Raw genomic sequence first — 12,577 nt, 5'->3', positions numbered from 1 at the left:
TCGCGACAGATCCACACAACAGGTTACTAGATTACATTAACAATTTCAGATATTTTTAACAGCCGCCGAAGAACTTTAATCAAAAAACAAAAGGGAGTTGAAATCCATCTTCATTAATGAAATATTGATGAAGGATAATTCAATTGGATTAGCCTGGTAATCTAAGGACAACAAATATGAGTCACCCTGATGCAGAAGAATATTCTACATTTGTAACCTGCATGACCGTGTAACCAGAATGATCTGTTCCATGGACTTCCAAAGTGTTAACAAGGACTGCGAGGATTAGTAAAGCGAGGCCCAAACTCTCATTATCATAGAAGGAAAAAGGAAAAAAAAAATCGATGGAGGACATCACAGGAATAAGAAAATAACATTTTTCACATTGATGCACAAAACTGCATTGATTTATTACAAACATTGAACAGAACACTCTCCCAAAGTATCATGGTACAAGAGGCCGATGGTGTATAGTTTGACATAATATGCATTATCAAGTCACGCCATCATGTTGTGGACCTGATCGTCAAAAAATGAGTAGAGCGTAATTTTGCAGCAGATACCATGTTGGATATGCCATCTTAAGCTGCTCTCTCGTTCTGAGCATTCCTTCTTGCACACGCTAAGATGGTTTTATCTGCGGTGATGAAGTAAGCGGCAATTGAGGCTGTAAAAAGAATCGACAAGGCAGTAAATCAGTTATCACGATCTTGGGATATTCATCGGTGAAACATCCAGGCAACCGGAATAGTGTTTGGAGAAAGCAGAGTAAAGGCAAAAAGGATTTTGCCTGCAGAAATGATGAGAGCCTGCGCGGTGTAATTGAGGTTTGCCTTTGCCCAAGGAATCACACGAACAGCAGCCAACTGGAAAATGATAATCACCAGGCATCAGGAAAACAAGGTATACAAAATCTTTGTAATCAGCAGGTCCTGAAACTAATGCCATGTTTGTGTGGCAAAATAAAAGGAGAAGGAACGGAATCATCATATAAGATGTTGCAATTATCTATAGTAATGTCATTCCATTCCGAAACATTTCCTCTCCTCTTCTACACCTACATCAAGTATTTCACATAAGGTCACTATGTGATCCTTCTCTATAGTGATACCATTCCAGTTCTATTCCATTCCCTCAATTCCCTCATATAAAACATACCATATAGAACAAAGCTAATCATAACAACTGATAATCAGAGAACCCACAAGGCTAAAAGGCACTTGGATGAAGCAAGCAAAATTCTCAGCATCTCTTGGCTTCAACTACCGCACCATCTCCCTGTCTTTGCCTTTTCCTAAGTACAAGACAGTGCTGGTCTCATCCGTAATACCTTCTACGCAAATTTACACAGACCCAGAAAGCATTGACCAAACATACGCAGATAGTAATTTCACAAGCAAATGCAGCCACGGACTATAAGTTCCATAATATATGACTAGTTTCAACAACAGTGCAGCTGTCTCATAATGGCAGTAAGAAGTAAGATAATATCCCTTGATTGTAATTCCGCAAAAACTAAACTTTCTTATAGACACCAAAAGAGATGAAGACGAGCGTTGTATTACCGTAGGCACAGCAATGACAACAGCAGTAACTGCTGCTGCCTTCACTCCGGCACGAACACCCTCTGCACATTTGACAATCAGCGTCGCATTACTAGGCATCAATAAACCCTTAATTGACCGATCAAAATTGTTGTTTTTCATAATTTCATTAGTATTATTTCCATCTTTCACACAATTCTTCATCGACAAACATCTATTGCGCACAGAAAAATTCACGGAGCAATTTATATCCAGCTCAATTGGACAATGATCCAAAACCAAAAGAGTTACGCATCAAATGCGAAAAACGATCAAATTGCGAGAAATTGCCCGGTAAAGCCGCATGAAGATTTGATGCAAATCAAGGCTTAACAGCTAATACTTCTCAGAAATTACATCAAACGACAATCAAACTGAGGGAATAGAACCTTGAGTGCAGTTCCTTGCATTTAGAGTCCGCTGTTCTTCGGTCGGGGCAGGGATCACGAACGAATCCCTTCGGTTCACCCAATAATCTCTCATTTCCGACGGAATCCCCATTGTCGGCGCAGGACGAATTGGAATCGCGTTCTTCACTTGAGAGGGGATGTAGGGTATCGGAGCCGTGTTCGATTTGGTATTAGGAATCTATTTTATTAATTAATTATTTCTGCCAATAATTGTTAATTTTCTAATAATTAACAAGTTCTTAATGGGGCTAGTTTTGCAATTACTCCAGAATTTGGGGGCCAGCTGCAATTTTCAGGGGATCCGAATGGTTCTTTGCTTCTCTGTCTTTTTGATAAGTTGCAGGGGAACGGCTAATTAAGCTCAGCCATCCATAACAATCTATTTAACCTGTGCTGCGATCACGACCTATCTGCCGCATCGAATAGAATAGAGCTCGAACGGTTAATGTAACATCTGGTTGTGGTGAGTTATATAGGTCATGTTTGGTAACGGAGTAAAACTCTGTTTAACTTAACTCTAAACTTTTTAAAATTTCAAAACGACCCAAAATTTATAAAATTTTTCAATTTTGCCCCACCCCTTCTCTCTCCTCCAGGTCACTATTCATCGTCTTCCTCCTCTTCATCCACTATTCATTCTGCGGGCCCTTCACCTCCTTCGACTAGAATGAACCCTTCTCGTCCACGCATCTGGGGCTCTGTTGAGATATTGAGATGAAGAGAGCGAAAGAGAGGTCGAACGGGAGGGATTGATGAACAGTGGAGGGGGAGGAGGAAGACGATGAATAGTGAACTAAACGAAAGAGAAGGAGGTGGGGCAAAATTAAAAATTTTAAAAAAATTTGAGTTGTTTTGAAATTTTAAAAAGTTTAGAGTTGAGTTAAATAGAGTTTTACTCCATTGCCAAACAGGACTAAATTGCCGTCGAGATCCACGAGCAAAGTATATAACTATATAAGCTTCAAAAAGCGATTTCTCTTCCTATAGACACAGAACATGTAGTTAAACAATTCTCTAGTGAAACCACAATCTCATCCATGTTATCGACTTACGTTAAACAATTCTCTGGCGAAACAATAATCTCATCCACATTATCGATGTACACTAGCAAGATGATAGTTCAGTTTCTTCGAAATCGATTTGCAAGTTTGATCAAAGCTCGGTGGACTTTAATCCACTGGTATTACGTAACACGACTCATTTTGCAAGCTTAAGGAGCAAATCCAGAATCTGCATCAAATATTGATAATCTTTCTCAATAAGTGCAGCTTTTGAAATTTGTTTCTGATGCACATACTATAACAAAGTGCACTGGAGAAGCAAATATTCCAGCACTCACATATGTCGAGACAAATACTGATGCCGCTACGAATTTTACTACTCTTATACAACTCACCGCAATTCAAATGAATTGATGAATGGAATATGATAGCAATTGATATGTTTACAGAGTTTGATTGACTGCAGACGGGGTTTAATATTCCCAAAGTAATGTTTTTCTTAGCAAAGATCAATATAGACTTCACTAAGTAATCTTAAGGTACATTTCTTCCCATATCATTTCTCTCGGGTTCCCAGCTCTTCAAATGTTTGCTTGAAAAGGATGTGATTGATCTGCAGCCTTGTAATTACACTGGTTGAGTGAAAGGAATTAGAACTTGTAGATTCCAGAAGGCTCGGCATTTTGAATAATCCACGGGTGCTCAAGAAGCTTGTGCAATGGGAGGCGTCGGGAAGAGTCCTTGACAAGCATCTATAAAAGAGTAAATGACAAAGAATAGAGAGTTAGCCATTTTGTCCAGTACTAAAGTGACTTAAAACTAGCCATCGTTGCTTGCTTTGAGTGAGGAGACGAACAAACCTGACTGATGAGGTCCTTTGCAGCTGAAGATACAATCGGCTTTGGAGGGAATTTCAGATCCACTTGCAGAATCCTGGTAAGGGAAGTTATCGTTGATTACAATTACTAAAGTACCAAAAGATTATAAGCTCGACCATCTCTACTTGATATCCACTGGGTTTACCTTCTATATGTGTCAGAATGTTCCTTTGCTTCAAAAGGTGGGACACCATAAAGGAACTCATAGCAAAGAACTCCTAAGCTCCAAATGTCTACGTTTGCATCGTGCTCTACACTCTCCACTGCAGTTAATAGCAAGAAATGTATAAAAAGAAGGGGTCAAGTGAATTCTTATGAGCATGGAAACCATCACTTGTTTTTCCTAGCTCGAATCCCAATTTGTGGTAATACAATGTCTCATCGATCAGAAAATATACCCATTTCTGGTGGAAGGTAATCCAGTGTGCCACACATTGTCCGTCTGCGATTAAATGTATGTACCGACCACCCAAAGTCGGCTATCTTGAGTTCACCCTGATGACACAGGAAAGAAGAAATTTTAAGTTTTTAAGACAATGCATGTTTTCATTCAACAGCTGAACTAGAAATGAGATTGAACATTCATGTTACCTGAGCCCCGATCAACAAGTTCTCTGGCTTAATATCTCTGTGAATGACATGCTTTCCATGACAGTATATGAGAGCCCGAGCTAAAGATGCAACATACTGATTGACAACAAAAAAAAACAGGAGAACTGGAACTCAGTTTTTTCTGATGGAGATAAATGCTACTTGAGAATGCAACTAACTTAAAACCAAAGACAGCTCATTGAAAGTACATCTTAAATCCAAATTCCCTATGTCAAAATTTAGCTAGTATTAGAAATTTTAAATGAATTGCATTGAAAGTCCTACTCACAGTTGCTGCACGTCTCTCACTGAAGTATTTACACTTCTGGAGTTCCTTGTATAGTTCACCTTTGGCTGCATATTCTAAGATCAAGTAGACTCGTTTCTGCAATATAGAGAGTACGCATTTATTTCATTGGCAGTTCAAGAGAAATACGCAATGATTGCAGATCTATAACCAGTTCTGCTTCAGTGAGGTACCTGATCATAAAAATAACCATAGAGCCGCAAAATATTGGGATGGCGAAGATGGCTCTGTATCTCAACTTCCCGGCGAAGCTGGTGCTCAACCTGAGACTGTTGCAGTTGGTTTTTAAAGAGAACCTTGAGTGCTACTAGATGATTGCTCTGTTTCACAAACGAATTGGCGAATTAGATTGCATACAACCATGACAGAGCAGTTTCTATAAACCACTACAGGCTCCAAGTGGTCGGAAGATCACTGACCCTCTTCTCTCTCGCCAAGTAGACATGACCAAACTTTCCCCGTCCAAGAGGCTTTCCAATGTCAAAGTCATTTAGGGTCCATCTCCGCTTCTCAGCTGCAGGAACCTCCGAAGAAACCTGTGACCAACAATTGGATCATCAGAGATGAATCTCAGCATAATCAGCCATACAAATCCCAAACACTTTGTCGGGAAATTTTATGGTATATACGAACATGAATCATGCGACTGCATGAGGAAAACAGAAGTTGCTCTCAACTTTCAATCTCTAATGACGGCAGGCCCAAATTAAGCTATAAATTCTCTTGATTGATCTTTTCTGAAGCTAACTTAGCAGAATTACGCCGACTTTAGCCAATGTTCTGTGTTCAATTATAAATGAACCAAAAGTCAATATTTCTACCCTCCTTTTTCTCGAACACATGCAATTGGTTAGGTCAACTTCAGCTCAGCACGCCCAGAAATAAAAGACATGACCATTTCACTGAGATAGAAAAGCTCCAATTTTGGCAAAGCGATACAAAACCTAACCCTACAAGTCGCAGCAATTGCAAAACCCCTAGAACGAAGCTCAAGATTACGATGACGGAGCTCGAAATCATGTAGAATCCATCCAGATCCACAGAAAACAAACCGCGCTGACCGATCAGAGGTGCCTCCATACCGATTGCCACAGAAAACCCCAAGAGGCAATCGGGAGACCAAGAATAGCACGCAAATGTAATTGAGATTCCGACGGGCTTACCTTCTCCGGTGGCTGAGTCTCCGCAGCGATGGCCATTTGCAGGCAGATACGATCTTAGCGAGAGAATCACGCGCTTGCAGAGGGAGAAAGAGAGCGAAGAAGAGATCGTACGTCGAAGGAGAATGGGGAAGGGGCAGGGGGAGGGTTAATGGGTTCTGTTTGAATGGGCTCTCGCAACGGTCGAATACCTACGTGAGGACACGTGGCGCAGTATTATTCGAGATTTTCCTTTTTGAAAAATTGGAGGGTAGGGGAGCGTCCCCTGTCTGAGCTGGCTAATTGACTTTAATAACATGTCACCCTGCCGTTTATTTTTGTCTTATATTCCTCCTTTCCTAATATTTTTCATTCGTGTTTGCCTTTTGTTTTTATTTGAACGTTCCCATCTTAGAACATATAAGATATTGTCGCACAGAGTAAATATCGTTGCACATTGTGATTTTATCGGGTTCGAAATGGTTTAAACTCGTGTCTCGTTGTCGATGTGGCTCGCAGACGAATACGATTGAAGCTAGTCTTGGAATTGGTTCACTGAATCCCTTCCTTCTTTTGGTCAATAATATGTTCACTCAACTAACTCGGACACGCTTGCCGTCCCGAACCATTTGGATTGGGCCAACAATGCTAGACAGCTGACACCGGCAAATTTTCACATCGTCAAAAATTATTCTTCGAGGTTAAACTACGTCTCATTTCTTTTACAAAGTCATGCAAAGGGCATCAATTTGCTTAATACAGAACAACTCAAAAACACCTTGCAACTCGAACCTTCACTAGAACCCTCAGGCCCCGATTGGAGCATCATCAGCACGGACGCGTCCTGGCGAAATACCACCTCATGCCTATCAGGAGTCCTTCAACACCCACGTAGTCCTTCAACACTTTCATGGTTCAAAATATCACACGAGGACACGCCACTTCAAGCAGAGACCTGAGCTACATTCCTTGCACTTTCAATAGCTGCAGAAAGAGGACTCACGAAGATCTGGCTTCATTGTGACGCACTAATGCTAGTAGATGCCATTTTGCACCCACACGCCTCACCGTGGGAGATTAGGAGCTTAGTATCAAATATTATTTCTATTCTGAACTGCCTTATAGACTGGAAATGTTCATGGATTCCAAGGTTGGATAACACTCTGGCTCATGATCTAGGCCAATTCGGCTCAAAGTCAAATTTTAACACTCTCTGTATTTTCCAGGGATATCCGAACATTGGTAACTATGTAGCTTCCTCTTCGTTTTGATTAATAAAAATTATGCATTATTCAGCGAAAAAAAAAAACACCCTAACCGAGTTAAACAAGGAAAAGAAGACAAGATTTAAGTTGAACGACCTGAAGTTCATGATGATGCAGCTGCTAGTGTCATGAACTGGAAGACGGAGCCCAATGCCTTCTCACAGCCTAAAGAAGACGGAACGGCATGATCCAACTAAGATGGATATCTGCCTTCTAAGACGTTTTAGGGTCATTTTGATGCTCCGAGACTCGAGTATGATTTCTGGGCAGTAAATATGGTGGCAGGAACAGCGGAATTATGAAGGCGGCCACGAGACAGAGCAGAACAAGTAGTACGACCCACCAGACTTGTTGAGGGATGCCCAGTAAGAGCTCGTTACAAACTGCCACGAGAAAAGTAAGAAATTGTCAGCGAATAGGAAGAGAAACATGCTACGAGTGAGAAGCATTGCAACAATGAGATGGTCAAGGGTGGCTGTTAAATTAGTTACCGATGTTAAAAATTATGAATTCTCTTTCTCGAACGTTCTTTAAGGCAACGACTCCCTCTGGTTCCACAGTGACCAAGACGCTAATTCCACCCTGTGAACCAAATTTCCGTTTTGAACAATCGAATCTGACATTTTGTCAAAAAAAGAAAAAATTGAATCTTCCTTCAGATAATACCATAAAAGATGGGAACAGAGATATTTTGCCTGACCTGTTTCTGAATCACGTCAAGGCTCTCTGTCTTAAAGATTATCTTTTCGGTGTTAAGAAGTCTTCTGTTCAGGTTCATTCCCGACTCTGAATCACCTCTCACTAGTTGCAAAGAGAAGAAAGCAGGCATCTACATGAAAGAGACTGATGAATATGACTATATAAAATGCTATATTGGCAAACGTATGAAGCAGCAATACATTGACATACAGAAGCTGGGTATGATATCTTCACTTCATACCACGTATTCGGTTTGATTCCTTCCAACTTATAAACCCGAGAACCTGCTTTCAGAGGTAAAGATTCCTCCCATAGCTCTTCTTCAGCCTTCAAGATTCTGGCCTCTACGCTGCTTCAATTGTCGAAGCACGCTTTCAGCTACCATATAGATATGACCATTAATTTAAAACACAATCAACACGAAGTAATTATCGGTTCCAATTTCCAACTATACTTACGAATTCACGTGGCTGGAGCAGAAGCTGCCACTAATGAAGCCGAGAAGGCCAAGGAGAACAAGAAAACTGTTCAAGGAATGACCATTCATACTCAACTTATGCAGCACTCAAATTGACTCGACTTCAATAACCTGAAAACATCGGAAATATAAGAGAAAAATCGTACAAAGGCAAAGCTCAATTTACTTAAGAATTCCAAGGGAATCACAACAAATGTGCAATGGTGGAACAGTGAGCAAGGATGCATGAATCAATTCATAGTGATTCATTTACAGACAAGAGCAGCCATGCCAATGAGTAATCAGGGCAGAACATATTCTCATTTTCCCCAAGGTTTGCATCCCAAATACCTTGGCTTAAATGAAATCTCAATCTGCCTCGATAGAAATTTGTGGCTGCAGCCGATGAATATGCGGAGCAGAATCCACGAGATTAGGGCTCAGAAGCCATCAAGTTTTCTCATTTGCTTAAGATATGAGCCCGATTACCTCGTAATTAACGCGAGAAGAGTGATCCTGAACTTCTATCCGATAACGATTTCTTCAGAGAGATCATTTGAGTGGTAAGAGTGAGCGGACAAATTACTATCAAAATCCCCGTCTTTCTCTTCGATTTCTCGGGGAACAAGCAAGGAAGAGAAGGTCAATCGAGTGTACTCACCACCATGGGCAGCGGACGGATGATAAGTCGCGGCGTCAAAGCTCCAGTAGAGCACCGTCCGGCGATCGGAGCTGTTCGCAGAGGGAGGAGATTGATGGCCCACCGATGCAATTTGCGGACGGATTCTTTCTGTTTGCACTGCAAGTCAAACCCGGTTGAACCTATGAGAACCGGACGATTTTCTGAAAATTCATTGACCCAATCGGACCGGCACCAAACCGGCCCTAGTTTCTTCAACCCGGTTTTGTTTGGGGGGGGGGGGGAACCTAAACGGGGAGGGAGAGAAAGATAAGCGGGGGTGTCCCCGATGCCGACCACTACCGACCGAGAGGATGTTGCCGGTGACGGCAGAGACCATCAGTGACCTTGTATAGGCAGTGGTTTTTAGGATTGGATCGCTACTATCTGGATTTCCTCACTTTTCTTCCTTTTCTTCTTTAAGGTTGAAGTCAGATAAGGGCAGGGGAGAAATACCAGAGGTTAAGTTCAATTGAAAGAGGTAGGAGTTCAAGAGGTAGAGCAAAGCCATTATAGGACAGTAGAAAAGAGAAAGAAAGCCGAAAATCCATGTCTCGACCGTTTCGATGTTCAGTCCGGTTTTAAAAATTATTTATAGATGAAAGTGCTTTTGGGCCCAATTGAAGGACTAATTGGGCTGGGCTTTAACGAGAAATGAGCCGGCTTCAGTTGATGCAAGCTCGGACTGACATGACGGCAGAAGGCCTAACGGAGACCAATGCAAGCCTCCATTGGCCATGACCTGCTACGGCTGAGCCGGCGTGAACTGCGGTCCCGTCGACAACCCTAAGGGCCCCATTAGAGTGTCTCAGTCATTTAATTTGCATTCGTTTAGGGAAGTGCGGTTTAGAAAGGAAGGCAGATTATTATTATTATTTGGTGAACAGGAAGATTAATTAATTAATTAAAACCTTATTATTTCTAAGAAATTATGGGGGTACCAACGGAATCAATTTGCAACGATAATAATTCTCGAACTCGATCCGGGCCATACGGATGACCGATCATTTAGGTAGGACCCATGGGCTGGGCTATTACTTTGATCCCCGGGCCCACCCGGGAATTGACCCAGCCATCGTAGTCAAACACCCTATTTTATTTTCAACTTTCAACTAATTTCTTCAACATTTTCCAATTTTCCACAAATAAGTGACGTAGTGCCACATGTTATGTTCCTTTCTGAGGTTGAACCGGTTTCCAAATAGGCTGAAGAAAGTCCCAACGATACATAGATATTTAATTTTTGCTCGATGTGATTTTTTCTAAGGTTGGAGCTACCTCATCCTGATCTTGCTTGATGTAATTTTTCTTTTCATTGTTTTCCTTTCGTTCGAGTTTTGGCTCCGTCCAGCTTACCAAAAAACAAAAAAGTCCCAACACTAAATAGATATTTAAATGCCGGTGTGCTCAACCATACTTTTTCTAATTCAAATAGGTTGGCTTTAATTCCATAGGATGCAAATGTACATCAACGTTCATAGATAAACCGCGGTCCGTAATCGGGAAAGAAATAGAACTGTGGTCCATGGCCGCCCATAGATTTGGCAAGTGTAGGACAAGTTGACTAGTTGGAAAATGTTTGAGTTAATGCTGTATACTCTTCGCATACCTGTTATCGAAGAAATATTCTTATAAATAAGTTATATGCTTGTCTTGACACTGTATATTAATCCGTTGTGATTACATATACTATGTAGCACTGGTGCTTGTCCAATGATTTGGTAATATATTTCTAAAGGGTTTTTCGGCCCCGACGATTTCGAATTTGATCTAATGGTCAAATTAATTAATTTGATTGCATCTCCTACTGTTCCATCACACGATGCCTAGGCACAGTAACACAAACAATAGAATTTAGGCAGGATACTATGGCAAGATTATTAAAAGAATATAAAATACAAGAATTAAGGGGAAAAAAAAAAAGAAATGGTCAAATCTAGAGATAAAGCCAAAAAGATAAGCTCCACCTCTTCTTCAATCAATCAATATAATTATTTTCAAAGTAGTTTGCCAATTAAGGTTCATCTAATGTCGCATCTGAGCCGACAATGGGGGTGAACAAGCAGCCGCAAATCATGGTCCGAGGAGATTCTGAGCAAGAAGACCTCAGTAAACTCCATAGCAGACTCATTAATTTGGTTAGTTATCCAACTATTTTTTATTATAGGTCCTTCTAGGGTGATTATCACGTTAAAATAACTATGATGGCTGATAATTTTTTTTTATCATTAAACTTTAGTAGAATTATCTCATTATTATAAATATAAAAGATATAAAACTGTGGAGACCAGATTATCCTTCTCTCCATTTAATCTCACCTTTAATATATGAAAATATCCACATTACATATTATTATTTTCATTGATATTTATATATATATATATATATATTGATAACGACAGATTTCAGATTTCACCTTTATTTCTCATGGTGCATGCGAACATCATACAAGCTCAAGGGACGGATTAATCAGGCTACACAAGTCGTGTAAGTGGCCAAATAAGAAGTATTCTCCTGCATGATTTCTTGATAATTATATTGCTATTCTGATCAAGTATTTAAACATTTTCCTCAACAAAATTACAAGTACTCTCAACTTATTGGATAAAATTAATATCATTTCTTTACCAAAAAATAATAATAATATCATTTGGACATTGTCTTGATCCTAATCATTAAGGGCCGTTTGGTTTTTAAAATTTTTTAACTCTATTCCACGTAATTCCACTTATCTTCAATTCAACAACACAATTATTACTTTCCACTTTTTCTTTAATTTTTTAACCATTCAATTCAATTTTGAATACTAAATTCTCTCGACTATTTATTACTTTTTCTAGAATTTAACAACACAATTATTACTTTCTCTTAACTATTCATTACTTTTTCACACTTTTTTTCATAATTTAACAATACAAATCATTACAAATCAATTAAAATCAAAACTCAGCTTTACTCAATTTTAAAATCAAACACAACCTAATAAGTTACTTCCATTAAATTTAATGAAGTTTTAAATCAAATCATATGTATAATGTAACGCGTAGAGTAGGCATGAACTCCAGCAGCAGTTAAGCCAAAATCTTGAAAGCTGATCACCATCTTAACATAATTTGAATTGGCTTAAATTTTGAATTTTGGACTGTTTGCGACAGATCCTTCGATGGTGACACGGGGTCATGGCGACTCTTCAGCGATAGATGAAATTCAAGGGTGCATGATCGGGATTACAGAAGTGTGTCAACCTCGTAAAAGTTGAGAATTCGACGATGGAGGACAAATGGTGACTATAATACTGTGCTACGGATCTAAACAATCGTATCTCTGACCGGGACAACCTAACCCACAAAATGGTTTTTAGGTGAAAAAGTTAATGATCATCCACTGATAATGCAAAGACGTGCGAATTACGTCAGTAAAGATCATAGGAAGAGTCCGCCAATATGATATTTCTTTCGTGCAACTTGTAATATACTTTAATATATATATATGTGTGTGTGATATCTTCTCATTCTTTTTTGACGGAATCATGTGTTGGGTGGGGAATCACTTCTCATCCTAATCCAAA

The 12,577-nt window shown here is 39.8% G+C and overlaps 3 protein-coding genes across 7 annotated transcripts; all 3 read right to left on the bottom strand.

Annotated features, from left to right (window-relative positions):
• Positions 1–360: 360 nt before the first annotated feature.
• Positions 361–2,180, bottom strand: LOC116188152 (early nodulin-93). Its single transcript, XM_031517315.1, has 4 exons — positions 1,973–2,180; positions 1,566–1,627; positions 791–866; positions 361–667 (listed from the first exon to the last, which is right to left on the bottom strand). The coding sequence occupies exons 1-4, from the start codon at positions 2,082–2,084 to the stop codon at positions 582–584; spliced, it is 336 nt and encodes a 111-aa protein (XP_031373175.1). The 5' UTR covers positions 2,085–2,180; the 3' UTR covers positions 361–581.
• A 1,139-nt stretch (positions 2,181–3,319) lies between these two features.
• Positions 3,320–6,089, bottom strand: LOC116187074 (serine/threonine-protein kinase Aurora-1). Its single transcript, XM_031515662.1, has 9 exons — positions 5,934–6,089; positions 5,190–5,306; positions 4,944–5,090; positions 4,753–4,848; positions 4,464–4,559; positions 4,271–4,367; positions 4,018–4,135; positions 3,855–3,927; positions 3,320–3,746 (listed from the first exon to the last, which is right to left on the bottom strand). Exons 1-9 carry the CDS (start codon positions 5,967–5,969, stop codon positions 3,645–3,647), a joined length of 882 nt encoding a protein of 293 aa, XP_031371522.1. The 5' UTR covers positions 5,970–6,089; the 3' UTR covers positions 3,320–3,644.
• A 490-nt stretch (positions 6,090–6,579) lies between these two features.
• On the bottom strand, positions 6,580–9,536 carry LOC116189525. 5 transcript variants are annotated; one of them, XM_031519215.1, is made up of 8 exons: positions 8,992–9,512; positions 8,820–8,871; positions 8,682–8,726; positions 8,332–8,462; positions 8,084–8,225; positions 7,875–8,003; positions 7,666–7,756; positions 6,580–7,557 (listed from the first exon to the last, which is right to left on the bottom strand). In XM_031519215.1, the coding sequence occupies exons 4-8, from the start codon at positions 8,418–8,420 to the stop codon at positions 7,388–7,390; spliced, it is 621 nt and encodes a 206-aa protein (XP_031375075.1). In that variant the 5' UTR covers positions 8,421–8,462; positions 8,682–8,726; positions 8,820–8,871; positions 8,992–9,512; the 3' UTR covers positions 6,580–7,387. The 5 variants fall into 5 exon arrangements, 4 of the variants coding, with proteins under 4 accessions (XP_031375075.1, XP_031375078.1, XP_031375074.1 ...); XR_004152410.1 differs by having other exon boundaries at positions 7,362–7,557; positions 8,115–8,251; positions 8,992–9,536; XM_031519218.1 differs by having other exon boundaries at positions 8,084–8,222; positions 8,682–8,871; positions 8,992–9,511.
• Positions 9,537–12,577: the final 3,041 nt, after the last annotated feature.

The sequence above is a fragment of the Punica granatum genome, chromosome 8 (assembly GCF_007655135.1).
Source record: "Punica granatum isolate Tunisia-2019 chromosome 8, ASM765513v2, whole genome shotgun sequence".
In the NCBI taxonomy this organism is placed as follows: domain Eukaryota; kingdom Viridiplantae; phylum Streptophyta; class Magnoliopsida; order Myrtales; family Lythraceae; genus Punica; species Punica granatum.
This window is presented reverse-complemented; position numbering and strand designations above follow the sequence as displayed.